Source organism: Spea bombifrons, chromosome 3 (assembly GCF_027358695.1).
Source record: "Spea bombifrons isolate aSpeBom1 chromosome 3, aSpeBom1.2.pri, whole genome shotgun sequence".
Taxonomy (NCBI): domain Eukaryota; kingdom Metazoa; phylum Chordata; class Amphibia; order Anura; family Pelobatidae; genus Spea; species Spea bombifrons.
Genome location: NC_071089.1, coordinates 24,546,763 through 24,560,653, shown reverse-complemented (window position 1 = coordinate 24,560,653; position 13,891 = coordinate 24,546,763). Strand labels below are relative to the sequence as shown.

Here is a 13,891-nt window from a genome sequence, read left to right as displayed (position 1 = left end):
ACAAGGCTCAAAACAGGTTGGTAGATAAGGGTATGCAGACAAGAGGTGTCTGGAACAGATATAAGCAGACAAAAAGTGTCTAGAACAAGATTGACTGTGAGATGATAGGAGTAAATGGCAGAGGTCAGTGGCTGGACCAAATACCCAAGTGTTTTGCAGTGCTGTATTACTTGGCCTCAGGCTTTACTCTGGGCTCAGCCTCTCAAAAATTACTAACAATCCCTCCTTTTTTTCTGAAATGAGTGGGTCTTCTAGCTTAGGCTAATTCATGGACATAATTTAAACATGCTGCTACATTATGCAGTAATATTACTGTTGAGTGTAAATGAATTCCTGCATTGAAAGAATACTCTAGTGCTGATATAATAAACTCATACCCTAAATTGTCGGACATAAAGAACGGATACCACCAGGAGTTATTTGTAATGGTAAATTGACTTACCTAAATATTCAAATATATTATGCAAAGCAGCATTGCCATTTTATATGTGAACAGTCTAGATAACAACATTAATCATCTGTGTTTTAATCATAATTCTTCATGTTAAGAAATAGATCCCTAGGCAACTAAAATATTCCCTTGATTACACAAATTGATGAGACCCAAGTTGCTGCAGTACTACTTGTGGCCATAAGATGGCTACAAAATGATTTCATGTTGCTCAATTGGATGATGATGGCTGTGTGACATTCTTGTATTTCTATTCCACATACAAACAAAGTAGGGTGACAGCATTTGGCTATATATGCAATATATGTAACGTGCTGCCCTGCAGTATGTGTAAACTCACAGAACATCTTGTTACAGTTATACATTACACACAATGCAGGGCAGGAGAATATATGAAATGGACATGTGTCCTTGAAAAATGGCTGAATGTGGTCACCTTCACGCAAACAAACCTGACAACTCATAACTCAGTAAGTCAGATAGATGTCATGTCAAGGTGTTTATGCCTTTAGCACTGTTGAATTATACAGTTTCTTAAAACAGATCAATGTTGCTCAGATTTGGTTTGAAATATGTATTTCAATCATTTAGCAACCAGGGACCTTTACAAGCTGACTGCTGTTATTAGTTAAGTATTTATATGGTAACTCAATTACTGCCTTCAGACTTGAGGCCCAGCAGGCATTTCATTAACAGTTCAATATGCAGGTCATTAGCTTCAGCAATGGGTTGATCTGACCTATGATGTGACTGTATTACTTCACTAAATTGGAAATTATGGTTTGTGACAGTATTCATTTCAGTAGAGGATAGAGAAGCTGCACAGGCTAATAGACTAGGTATTAGAGCGGCTCAAAGGCTTTCCTTCCAAGTCTGATATAGGAAGACAGTGAAGAAAATATATGGCACACTTTGATAACAAATGGGCAAAGTAAAATTTGAAGACGTTAACATGATTTGAAAATGCAGTATGCACGTTTTCCTTGGATGTTATCTGTTGGGGGAATATACATTTTAATAGATTGGGTAGCACCGTACAAATGAGCAGAATACAAAACTACCAATCACATTTAAATTGGCAATATAAAAAATTGATAATAACATGAAGAGATGTTACCACGTTCAAAATATAGCTCAAACACAGCATTTTAGTACACTGTGTACACCCATTCATTGCATTGGGAGTGCTAGAGAACAGAAAGTGTACGTAAGTATGCTTCATGCTTTCACTTCCCATTCTCAAGGAGGCAGCCAGAGGAGGAGGAGGAGGACAAGACAGACATATTTTGTAACTGTGATTACTAAAAAATGCATGCACCGATTTGTATGCAGTAAAATCTATTGGAGTCCATCTAAATGGACTCATTAAGAAATGGGTAATAGCCTGTCCCTTAACACAAATGCAGACTAGCATAAAATGTGATTCTGACTGAGTAACGCAAGTAAGCTTAAAAAAAACATTTTAGCTTCAACAGATAAAAGTGTGCAAGAGCACTTAACAACTCACACTCACATTTTTTTCACAAATACCAGCAGGAAGAGCACTGGGGAGTTTCTCTCTTATTAGCCAATTACCAGATTTCACCAAAAGCTAATCTTCCTGTGTGATATCTGACATCACACTCATCACTTCCTCTGTTATCACAAGCAGCCATGCATCTGATGGGGATCATTTTGTTTTTGACTTTTTCCGTTAAAAATGATATCGCAGAAACAACCAGCGGTAAGTCCAATAAAATATTTGCTTAATTTGCTGACAGGTAGGGCCTGCTGCCCAATTAATAGGATTTAATCACAACAATGCTAGTATTTGGTAGGTTGAGCTAGCTTTTTAGTTACCTTTTACACACAACATTTTAAGTATTATTATTATTATTATTATTATTATTATTCATTTATATAGCTTCATCATAGTCCACAGAACTGTACAATGGGTAAACAGGACATAACACATAGTGCATCCCAATGGCAATTTAGACTTACAGAAACAAAAGGTGAGGATGGGCTTTTATAGGATTTATTCACCAAAGAGGGAGCTAGCTAGTTTTCAACTCGCTGACTTTATTCTGCATTGTAAGGGGTGACTGCAGGCATGTTTCACCAGCAAAATAGCTGAGCTGGCCCTGCAGTATGCATAGTTCATCCAGTAAACGAACCCCAGGTAATCTTTTTGCTTGTTTATACAGGCTTGAGTAGCAGAAAAGGTGAGGTTGTATGCAGATTTGTGTATTATGTGCGTATATATGTGTATAGAAATGATATATATAGTATAAATACTTATTTTAACAGAATTGGAGGTGGTTATGCTAGTTAAAACAATTGTTTGGAGGAGCTATACTGGTGTTCAATGTTTTTCAGGAGGAAAACTATCTCTAGGGAGTCTTAAAAGGACAGTATAGTGGCCCTTGAACCACCATCATGGAAAAATGCATGATGGGGGTTCAATGGGCACTATACTGTCCTTTTAAGATCCCCTAGTGATCCAACAAAGAAAAATAAAAAAATAAAGCGCTTTCCTGACATAGAAGTGGTCCAACTGTTCTTAAACCAGTCAAGTAAAATTGTAATGATTGACTAGTGGTAAGATTACCAAGCAGCATTGTTTTTTTATACTGCCACCCCTTGTTGAAGACTGTATTTCAGCTTTGGGGGAGGAAAGGGGGTGCAAATCTCCATCCAGGAGTAACAGAGAATCCTGGTTTTTATAGCATAAATTCACCTTCACTGTCCTGGTTCGGAAAGCTGTCCACTGTTCAAGTTCAGTAAGCTCAACAAGCAGCGCTTTAGGACCCATTATGCATGCTTTATTTTTACCATTTACTATCCTAGCCTCTGCTTAGTGGGTGGAGGGTTGACATTTTATAATATCAAACATTGGCTGTGGCCAGGCCAGTATCATTTTTTTCTCTGCATGCTCACTGCACTTGAGCATGACTTGATATGGATTTTCACTCGTTTTCTTCACTGAAAACAGCGGATCCAGGTCTACAAAGTGCCACTACCCGTTCTTGAAGATGTCAGTGGACCCCCCCTTTTAGCGGATCATAGACGATCCAGCCAAGGAGAGACACAAGGTATGTGTCCACCACAGACCCCAGTAATTGTCCACCATGAGCACCAACTCATGTCCACCTTTCCTTCATGGCTTCAATTGCACTCCCTATGAAACGACATGAAGCCCTTAATGTCCCCCTTTCCTACAAGGAATGTGCTGCACATCCTTTGAAACATAGAATTTGTAGCAAATAAGCGCCATTCAAGTCATTTACTCAAACCATGTTTTTATGCACATGTGAAACTGCCACAGTGCAGCTCTCTGGGTGGGGAAGGTGGACTGGTCTTTTGGCTGCCACCTGCCCTTGAAGACTTCAGTGGTTCCCTCTTCAAGGAGGTCAACAAGATCTAGCATTCCTGCTTTCCTTTAGACTGGGGTATGAAGGAATGGTTTGTATATCCTCGTGGGAGAATGCTGCCTCAAAAGACTGGGGACATGGTAGTCCACTGTGACCTTTATGAAGAAAAATGGTCACCTCCACTTTCTCACTTTCTTCACAGATGAATAAAACCTCAGACATGTGACTAAATTTTTTAATCTATTTCCTATATATAAAGGACCTCAGAAATTCTTACATATATCTTAAACAGTCTTAACGTACACATGTAAAAAGGCAAGTACTTATTAAGAAAAAGTTCTGTGACAGTGTCCTATTTACAGATAAAGGTCTTGTAGTGCGTGTGGTTTCCTTTGAGGTAAGGGGTCTTCTTTCAAGAGAGAAAAAAAAGGTTTCACACATTGCTGGTAACAGTTTAACAATTTGAAAGGAGGTGTTGATGGTTCTAAAATACGAAAGAAAAATCTTGCTGTACTGGAAAAACAGAATTAACTCATCAGTTTGTGTTCTATGGTATTGTATGTGTGCAGTGTAAACCATTTAAAATGCTATTTCCCATAAAGTGCATCGAACGTGTGAAATTGTCTTTTCAAATTATATTGCCACAAAAATAGCATAAATGTAAAAAAGTGAAATTGAGGACAGGCAGACAAAGCAGACACTTGAATTTTCATTTACAAATCAGACACTTAAATTTTCATTTACAAAGCATGTTATGCTTATCAATCTGTGCCATTAATAATAAATTGATGAAACATAAATGTTCAGAGAGAAACTGTTTTTCTGTGTTAACATTCACTTTTAAGAAAAGGGAAATATAAAATATATAAATCTGTGGTTCATGGTTAGGCTTCAACTTTGATCTCAACTACTGGAGTTGTAGTCAAAAAAAGAGCAACCCAAATCTTCCATTAAATGTCAAGATGCCAACTAGCAGTAATTAAAGTGTCAGCGTGTTACTGTGCATATGCACAAGTGTTGTCACACATAAATGTTTGGCTTAATGTATTAACGTAGGCACAAATACTGAATATATACCTGAGCAGTGGTATGCAACACAATTGTACATACATAGGGATGGGTTGGCAGCATTCATCGCAGGGCACAGATTTAGCTAAATGGCCAAGTCATACACCAGCACAACACATATTTAGTAGAAAACATTCCCTATCTACTCTGTCCAGTATTGTCCAAAAACACATACACAGGAACCAAAATGCATAGAAAACCCAAAATGGATACTCCTCACAAAAATGCTGCCTTAAAGTAAATCTGTATCCCCTGGTGGCTATAGGTGGCATTGCAAGTAAAACACATAAATTGTAACAGCGTTTACTAATGGTTACTTATTTAATATAAATGTAAAAGCAGCAGCAACCCTCAACCAATAAATGTGGAAAATGGAGGGGGTGAATTAAAGTTAGTCCTATGTGTTAATAAATATGGCTTAATCTTTTTATTTTTTGGCAATTTCTGAAGTTTTCAGGCTGGTGATTTTGAAGATCTCTACTCTCTAGTAGCACGAATGTGTTCAAAATCCATTAACTTCTTAATAGATTGAAAAATAAATAAATATGAAAATATGAAAAGAAAAGGTTCCTGTATTGAAAAAAGGACAGTTTGTCAGTTTGTGTTTTACTTAGGTTATCAGCTGATCGAAGGAATGCTGTACCAAACAATATTTGCAGATGATATACTGGTAGTATTTAAAGGGACACTCCAGCCAGCATTTGCACTTTAATTTACACAGTGTCCCTCCAGCGCTGGCTCGGCGAGTGTGTAACAACAAGACCCCCATATGCATGGTAGTCTCTCAAACAACAGATGAGTTGGGGAGCAGCAGGTTGTACTGAAAGATAAGTCATATTCTTTTCAAGTACTTTAATGTGCATTCTTTGTTTACAGTGCTGCTAGTTACAGATTGAATATGGATCAAAGAAGCCCCTCTCTTGTCATTGAAATAGTTATTTAGCTGCTAGGCAGCATCAGAAACCTATTTAGAAACTGGCTATGCTGTGTAGTAGATGGGATTTGGCAGAGAGACCACCAGGGCTTTTATTTTTCTGTTCTGAAATGAGTCAGCCGCTTCTTCACACCACAAATTTGCACTTTATTGTCTTGTGGCTTAGCCTGCCTTTCCTCGCTATTATTTTAAGTGTAATAGCTTGTGTAAGGCTTGTGTCCAAATTATTTTAAGAAGCAGTGAGGTTATACACTTAAAGTAAGCTTATTTCCGTATTCAGTAAAAACCTAACCAATCTAACCAACATCGCTTTGGTTTGTTCTGTCTTTATCATCACTTACATCGCTACTTATGAAAAGTCCATGAAAGTGGGTCACGGTGGGGTGAGTATTTTTACCATACCTCCTCTTCATGCCATTTTTGGTGGGACAGTCCCTGTTTTCAGAAACTATCCTGCCGTACACCCCCATTGCCCTTATGTTGAGCAAAGTGGATATCATGGGCCGGTTGGGCACATTCTCTGATCTCCCCTGACTGGCCTAGCAAACTGTGGCATTGATTGAGATCTTTGTTCTTGCATATCTACCACGTGGCACACTTTAAATGGGTCTCACAACGTGACCCAATGGGTAAGGTCGGCGCATTAACATTATGGCACTGGGGATGGCGAGGTGGCCCTGGCACTCTTAAAGTTAGTGGCCACCTGGTGATGTAAGTAGCGTGCAGCTGGGCTTAATCAGCCAACGGAGCAGCAGATAGGGTGAGTATGGGGTGATGTATGCATATACCCAATGTGCCAGATGGGCAGTCCAGGCCTTATCCTGGATTCATTTTGTTAACTTAACTTACAAACATTCCGCTCCTGCAAATCTTTCACTTTTGTCAGCTACGTTTCTGAACGGCAGCGAAGCTTGTGTTATCTCTCTGGTGCGTTTTGAAATGTGTGCTGTCAGATATGTACGTAATCACCAGTTCAGTTAACTTCATAGCATTGTGACATCCTGGCAAACAGCCACTTCTTACATAATTGTGCCAATGGTTCCAGTATCTGTGAAAAGATCTCTTTTAAGATTCCTCTCAGACTTGGAATATTTATTTTTTTCTATATATGTCATGTCAAAATGAGCTAAAAACATTGACTTCTTTTACATTGCATTTTTAAATTTAATGCAAATAGTGTATCAAGAAGACAGAAGACTCCATATCTTAGCGAGGGAGGGGAATGGAGTTATCCTACTGAGCATGCACTCTATATGTTTATAACTGTGTGTATGTATATATATACATACATATACTATATATATATATATATATATATATATATATATATATATATATATATACTATAATATGTGTGTGTATATGTATGTACATATTATAGTAAAATTACTCTAGGGGGCTCTGCCAACTCCCTATACCCTAAGTGATAAAATGAGTCTAGTAAGGCTCTGTGCTAGTTTAAAATTAAACTTTTCTCCTAAAATTTGATAAATATTCTGTTCAAGTTCTAGGCTACAAGAGATCAACAGATAACCCTGGATATCCCAAGAACATCAGTACCAATGATCCAAACGTAAAGGCAGCAGCACGGGTGACGGTTTATGCTTATAATAACATGTCTAATGACTTGTTCTTGTTCAAGGTACTTGAGATAAAGAAAGCAATGATACAGGTAGGATATCTCCTCAACCCATCGTGTTTATTGATAAATCAATGAGAATATAGCAACTAATGCTTAGTATTTAATCTTCTCTTATCACAGATTGTTAAAGGCATAAAGTACATGTTACAAACTAAGATAGGAAGAACGATCTGCACAAAGAGACAAACCACAAATCCAGATAAATGTGACTTCCAGAAGGAAAATCTTCTCAAAAAGGTTCTGTATGGCATGCTTCAAGTATTTCTCTTTACCCATGTTAGGCAAGGCAGGTGTGTTTAGTCAATATCCATTTAGATACACTAATAGTTGCAGACAAAAAATATACAGTATATTATAGTGAAGCGAGTGAGATGGACGATGTAACTTTTCAAGAGTTTGCTCCACCGAATATTAAAAATGTCAGTGTTGTAGAACAATTTACTATATATCAATTCTGGTGGGTTTTATGATATTTTGGAGAACTAAAATTATTGTGATGTGGCAAGGCGACAATGTCAGACCTGCATGTTGAGAAATTAAAACAGTCACTGACCACCAGAATTCTGTTGATCAGCCAGTGATTTGTATGTCTCTGATGCTGCCTAAGTGTATGATATGCTTGTACATAACCTTCTTTCCTATGCTATATATACAGTATCTTTCACGATTTGTGCATGTGTCCTCTAGACAGAAAGCCGTTCCCTAAAGCTTGCCCAGATATACATTTGAATAATTCTATTTTTACTTTCTATAGTGAAAATTGAACTATGTTTGTGCCTCTAGGTGTTGGACTGTTATTCTGAAGTCTGGAATATCACTTGGATACATGAAGTCACTGTCCTTGTTCTGAAATGCAAAGACATTCCGGTTGTGCCGCTCAAAAATGAAACCAAAGAATATCTCTTCTACTCACCAGAAGCAATATGATTGTAAGAAAGGATTACAAACCGAGATATTATAAACAGTCAGGTCTGTGATGATGATGATTTTATCAATAGTCAATAAACTATATGTCTTGAACATAATTACGTTAAAACTATGGAACAAGACAATGTATTGCATTAATTGAAATATTTTTTTTAAAAATGTAATATATAATATATTTCTTCTTTATATTACATTTAATATCTTCAGCAACAAAGACAATCTTGGGGTGTCATTGAAACCTTTGATCAATGCACAATTTCAAGAAGCTGATTCTCATCTATCTCATGGCAAGCTCAATTACCAAAGATTTGGAATGGCTGGGATGATCTTTGTGGTTAATAGGGTGACCACATTGGCCATGTTTTTTTAGGATACATGTACATTTTCCTTGTTGTTGACCAGTACATTTAATGTTTTGCTTATTTGTGTACTAAACAAATAGTAAGCAACATGTGAAAAAGTCTGGTGAGTTTGCCCTAGTGGTTAGTGGCTATACACCAGTGATGTATTAAACTGTACTAAGCTGGCAGAGCTTTCATATCGTAAATAGGCCAGTTGAAGAGGTCAATGATCTCGTAGAAGGGGACTCCAGTGCCCCTGGACCTGCTGCACCCTAGTCATATTTGGTACACAGAGAGCAGTTAATCCAAAACAGATTCAATTACATGTATTCATATTTACATATATTCATTGAGAGAGGACCATCATAGGAGAGTTCTGCTCAAAGAATAGCATTGGGTGACCCTGTTTAAAGAATATTTAAATCGGTGAGATTTCTTTAAAGTCACCTGACTGATTGAGCTATGCATTATGCATTATTTGTTTTGCTAAAAAAAGAAAAATTAAAAGCATAATATATTTTTACATGACTGGTTACAATTTGGTAGACAGTTTGTTACAGAGGACCAATGTGCATTGTATATAGTTATCAACTGCAATGGTCCTTCTGTGTTTGGTAATCTACTACCCAATTTGTAATTTGACAATTGTATTTTTTAATACCTGACAATATAAGTTAAAATAAACACAAGAGAAAACGTTCCCTGTTGTGTACTTCCTTTTGGTACTGACCAAAACCAGAAAATTATATAATCCTAGCCAACAGCTAGATATGATCACACTTTATTTTTTAATAGTCACACATTGTGCAGCCAGGCAAATCTAGCTGGTGCCCACACGGCAGCACCTGATCTGCAGTGTACGTCCACTTAAATTTTATTCCAGAATAGAAAGTAAAAATATTCACTATAGAGTGGGCCAAAATCCCACCACAGCTACGTGAGAGACTGGTAAACTAATACAGAGAATGATTACCTCATTGGTTAAGGTGGTTCTACAAGCTTTTGAATCATGAGGTGTACTTAGTTTTTCACACATTGCTTCTTCATTTTGGCTTTATTTTTGTTAAATAAATCAAGTCACACTGTATCGTGCCGTGTGGTGGTATTCATATGAAGTTGTATTATTTCATTTTAGACCTGCTAAGGAACATATGATTATGTCCTGATATGTAAAACCATAGAATTCAAAGATGGTGTACTTTATTTTTAAAATGACTGTATGTATGACATAATTGTATGTGTATAAATGCTTACAAGCTAAAGTATTGGTTCTTCTTAGTCTCTCAGTTTTAGTTTTGTCATACGTTTTTTATGTCTGTACTGTAAGAAGCAGTGCAGAAAGTTCTGGAGCTATATAAAAATGACAATAAACGAGTGTGTATGTATGAGTGTGTAAAATAATGTAACCATAATACTAATAATGTAAATGGTGCAAATGACTGGAAATGTGGGAAATACTATCATTTACTTCACAAGCACTTACTCAATGGTGCTGGTAGGGTCTGACATTCACTATCCTTTACTGTAGAGAATTCTTAAATTTATCTGGGGAAGACAGTAAATATGCCCTAAACATGTAGTTGGTCTACTTTGAATAGCCACATTTTTTCTACAATAGTAGACTTAGTATATATTAAAGCATTATCCAACTGCTTAAAAGTCAGGATCCTCTAGTGTAAACTAATTACATATTAATTCACATAATGAAAAAGCTGTACTTGATCAGGTGGATTTGAACTCACTCTTGGTTCTACTCGGTTCTAGATTAGCCCCTGGCAAGTGCACATTAACAGAATTGAGGGCTGTGTAGCAGAATTTATTACACAGTGCAGGAGTTCTGTGCCGTGATTTTCTATAACTCTTTTTAATCTGTGTTGTTCAGCAAGATTTTACCAAAATATACACAGCAGCCTCTGACCCAGATAAAATGTCATAACGGGACCTGTGCTTAGCATGTAAAGTAATTATTTAGTTTTGAAGCTTTAAGAACATATCTACCTTTTTGAACTTTTTAAAGACATTTGGGATTCAGCTTCAACAACAGTCAAAATAATTGCTTTTTCCAGCACCAGTGAAAATTGCATAACTATCAAATACCGTAGTTTTACATTTTTAACATGTTCTTCATGGCACTCAGTTGACATGACAACCATAACATGTTAATGCTTCAGTTTCCCAGAATGATGATATTACTAATGATAGTGGGTTAGAACGAGATCTAAGTAGACAATCGATACTACAGATATTGGAACTAAGGTTGGTTCGGAATATCACATGATAACCAAGGTCAGCAAGAAAGTATGTTTTATAAATAAAGATATACGTGTCTGTAAGCACAACCATGAATCCCACATTGTATTCCAAAATGTTTGAGAGTTCTCCCTTCCTGAGTTTTCTAATGTACTATGTACTTACAGTAAAAATTAAAAAGACTATAATGAGAACAATTGGGTCTTGACAGTAGTGTACCTAGGGGGGAGGAGGGCGGTCCACCTTAAGTGCCAGTCATCAAGGAGGGTACAAGGTCGGCTGGGGGCCGCCGAGCAGATGTCTTTGCGGCCCAACGGCTTATCGCTGTGGACTTCGCACACTGCTTTCTGCTTCCCCTGGGCGGGAAAAGAGGGTCTCCTCATACAGTACGCGGATGCAGGCCCAGTGTGCTCGGTCGGTCCCCCGTCCAGTGAAATCTGCAGGTGAGGCTATGTGTGGGGGCAGAGGCAACACAGGCAGGTTAAGGGGGACAGAGGTGGCAGAGGCAGGCTGTTTGGGGGGGGCAGATGCAGGTTGTTAAAGGGACAGAGGAGGCAAAGGCAGGCTGTTTTAGGGGCAGAGGCCTACCACGTCAAAGTCTTAGTGTCTGGCATTTAGTGATGGGGTTTTGCTGCACTACCATCAATGTCTGGTTCGGTGCATAGAGATGGGAGTTATGCTTTTCCAAATCTGTTCACTAAATTTTATTTATTTAAACTTATTTCATTTATTTATGTTGATAATTGTATTTTTTTTAAACGTATTCTTTCTAACATTAATATTTTTGTGAGTCTTCACATTTTAAAGGGGGGGCTGCCACATACAGGTTCCACCTGGGGTGTCAAATACTCTGGGTACGTCCAATTACGTGCCATCTGCTGTGTATTTATTATTACTAATGTTTGAACTTTACAAATTTCATCGATGCCCTTGTTATGTGTATGTTCAAGGAGGTCAAACATCTCTTTCCAGTTCTGGACTGAATAAAAAAAATGCTGTTCTCCAAAGCAGTTGGCATGATGCAATGTACAGTATGCTTTCGCTATAGATCTAGCATTCATTGCAACAATACTTCTTTAATTGTATGAAATGACTTTGTGACTGTCGATATGCTACTAGATAAAAATAACTTAAAATACCGTATTGGCTCGAATATAGGCCGCACTTTTTTCCCCCACTTTAAGTTTTTAAAGTGGGGGTGCGGCCTATATTCGGGGTCTAGCGCCCGACGCCCGGGACATGCAGTCCCGGGCGCCGGGCAGGCAGCGGGGTTAAGATACAGATCCCCCGCAGCGGTGCAGGGGACCTGCATCCTTCTCCCCGATACGCTCAGACAGCCTCCCCTGCCAGCACTTCCCACGGGGGGGGTGCCGGCACGGGAGGTTATCTAAGCGTTTTACCTCTGCCCACCCCCGACTTACCGGAGCAGACTCCCGGGTGTCTTGCGGGGCCGGCGGGAGACATCTATGCAATACGCGCATGCAACTTCCGGTACCGGTACCGGAAGTTGCATACGCGTATTGCGTAGATGTCCCTCGCCGGCCCCGCAAGACACCCGGGAGTCTGCTCCGGTAAGTCGAGGAGGGGGGGGCAGAGGAGGACAGCGGCAGCGTATCTCGGGGAGGGAGGACAGCGGCAGCGTATCTCGGGGAGGGAGGACAGCGGCAGTGTATCGCGGGGAGGGAGGACAGCGGCAGCGTATCGCGGGGAGGGAGGACAGCGGCAGCGTATCTCGGGGAGGGAGGACAGCGGCAGCGTATCTCGGGGAGGGAGGACAGTGGCAGCATATCTCGGGGTGGGGGGGACAGAGTGGCAGCATGTTTTTTTTGGTGCTTTTTTTTAAGAAAAAAAACTTTTTCTTTAAAAAAGCACCAAACTTTTAGGGTGCGGCCTATATACGGGGGCGGCCTATATCCAAGCCAATACGGTAATTTTGTACAGAAGATTTTCTAAGGTAGACTGCCTTCTTGGTAACATCCTGATACTTCACTTTCTTAATCATAAGCTGGGATATAGGTAGACAGATATTAAAAATGCCTAAAAATACATATACACATAAATACGCAAAAAAAGTATTAATTTACTTATTTATTTTATCAGGTAGTATTCTCCTTACTTAAATACACATCAAAATAATCAAAAACATACATTTTGTTTAAAGACACAGCTATGAAACGGTCACTAAGGATACAATAAAAGAGGGACTATTGGACAATGACAAAGGTCTGCTGTATATTGTGATTTACTCAATATAATCCCATGTTTTAATGCTTGGGCAATATTTTTTATTGTTTTGTATTTGAACAAACAGTCTTATTTTTAACTTTTTAATGTTAAAACCTCTTTTAAAAAATAACTTCCATTTAAACTCCGCCATTCTGCGAATCCATTGTTCTTGGTACATCTCTCATATTTGTCACTTTATATACAGTGTGTTGCTTTACCAGAGCGTTGCCCTTTTACCCTTTGTTTCTATATATTTCATTATATATTTCATTTAGTCCCACATGCAGTGTCTAAACCAGTCAAAGGGGCTGAACATGGAAGCAAGGTTTTTTTTAAAGTGATTTATGTCTGCGGGGCAATTTGGCTTTCCGACCCTGACCCTTAACATATTTTACACAAATAAACTTGAAGATTTGTCATAGTTTGTTGTATACACTTCACCTTATACTTGTTTGGTTCTCTGCTCTTCTTCCTCAGGCACAAGACAAAATGATTGGCCTTTTAACTACAAGTGGGGGCATATATAGGGCTGGGGGGAGAGAGCAAGCCCACAAACAGGACAAGGGAGACAGAGAAGGCTGTGAGGAGTGGATACAGAGACAACTGGGGGGGGGGCAAGGAAGGAGAAAAAGAGACATCAGAGGGTTCAGAGAGAGAGAGAACGAATTTTGTTTCCAAACTAAAAGGCCAGGGAAAGAA

The 13,891-nt window shown here is 38.7% G+C and overlaps 1 protein-coding gene across 1 annotated transcript; it reads left to right on the top strand.

Annotated features, from left to right (window-relative positions):
• The first annotated feature begins 2,068 nt into the window (after positions 1-2,068).
• On the top strand, positions 2,069-8,479 carry CST7 (cystatin F). The gene is made up of 4 exons (XM_053460701.1): positions 2,069-2,174; positions 7,312-7,478; positions 7,569-7,685; positions 8,232-8,479. The coding sequence occupies exons 1-4, from the start codon at positions 2,105-2,107 to the stop codon at positions 8,373-8,375; spliced, it is 498 nt and encodes a 165-aa protein (XP_053316676.1). The 5' UTR covers positions 2,069-2,104; the 3' UTR covers positions 8,376-8,479.
• Positions 8,480-13,891: the final 5,412 nt, after the last annotated feature.

Coding starts and splice junctions, on each gene's coding strand:
- CST7 (XM_053460701.1), top strand. CDS start 2,105: ATGCATCTGATGGGGATCATTTTGTTTTTGACTTTTTCCGTTAAAAAT. Junction 2,175..7,311: donor TATCGCAGAAACAACCAGCG/GTAAGTCCAATA, acceptor ATTCTGTTCAAG/TTCTAGGCTACAAGAGATCA. Junction 7,479..7,568: donor TAAAGAAAGCAATGATACAG/GTAGGATATCTC, acceptor CTCTTATCACAG/ATTGTTAAAGGCATAAAGTA.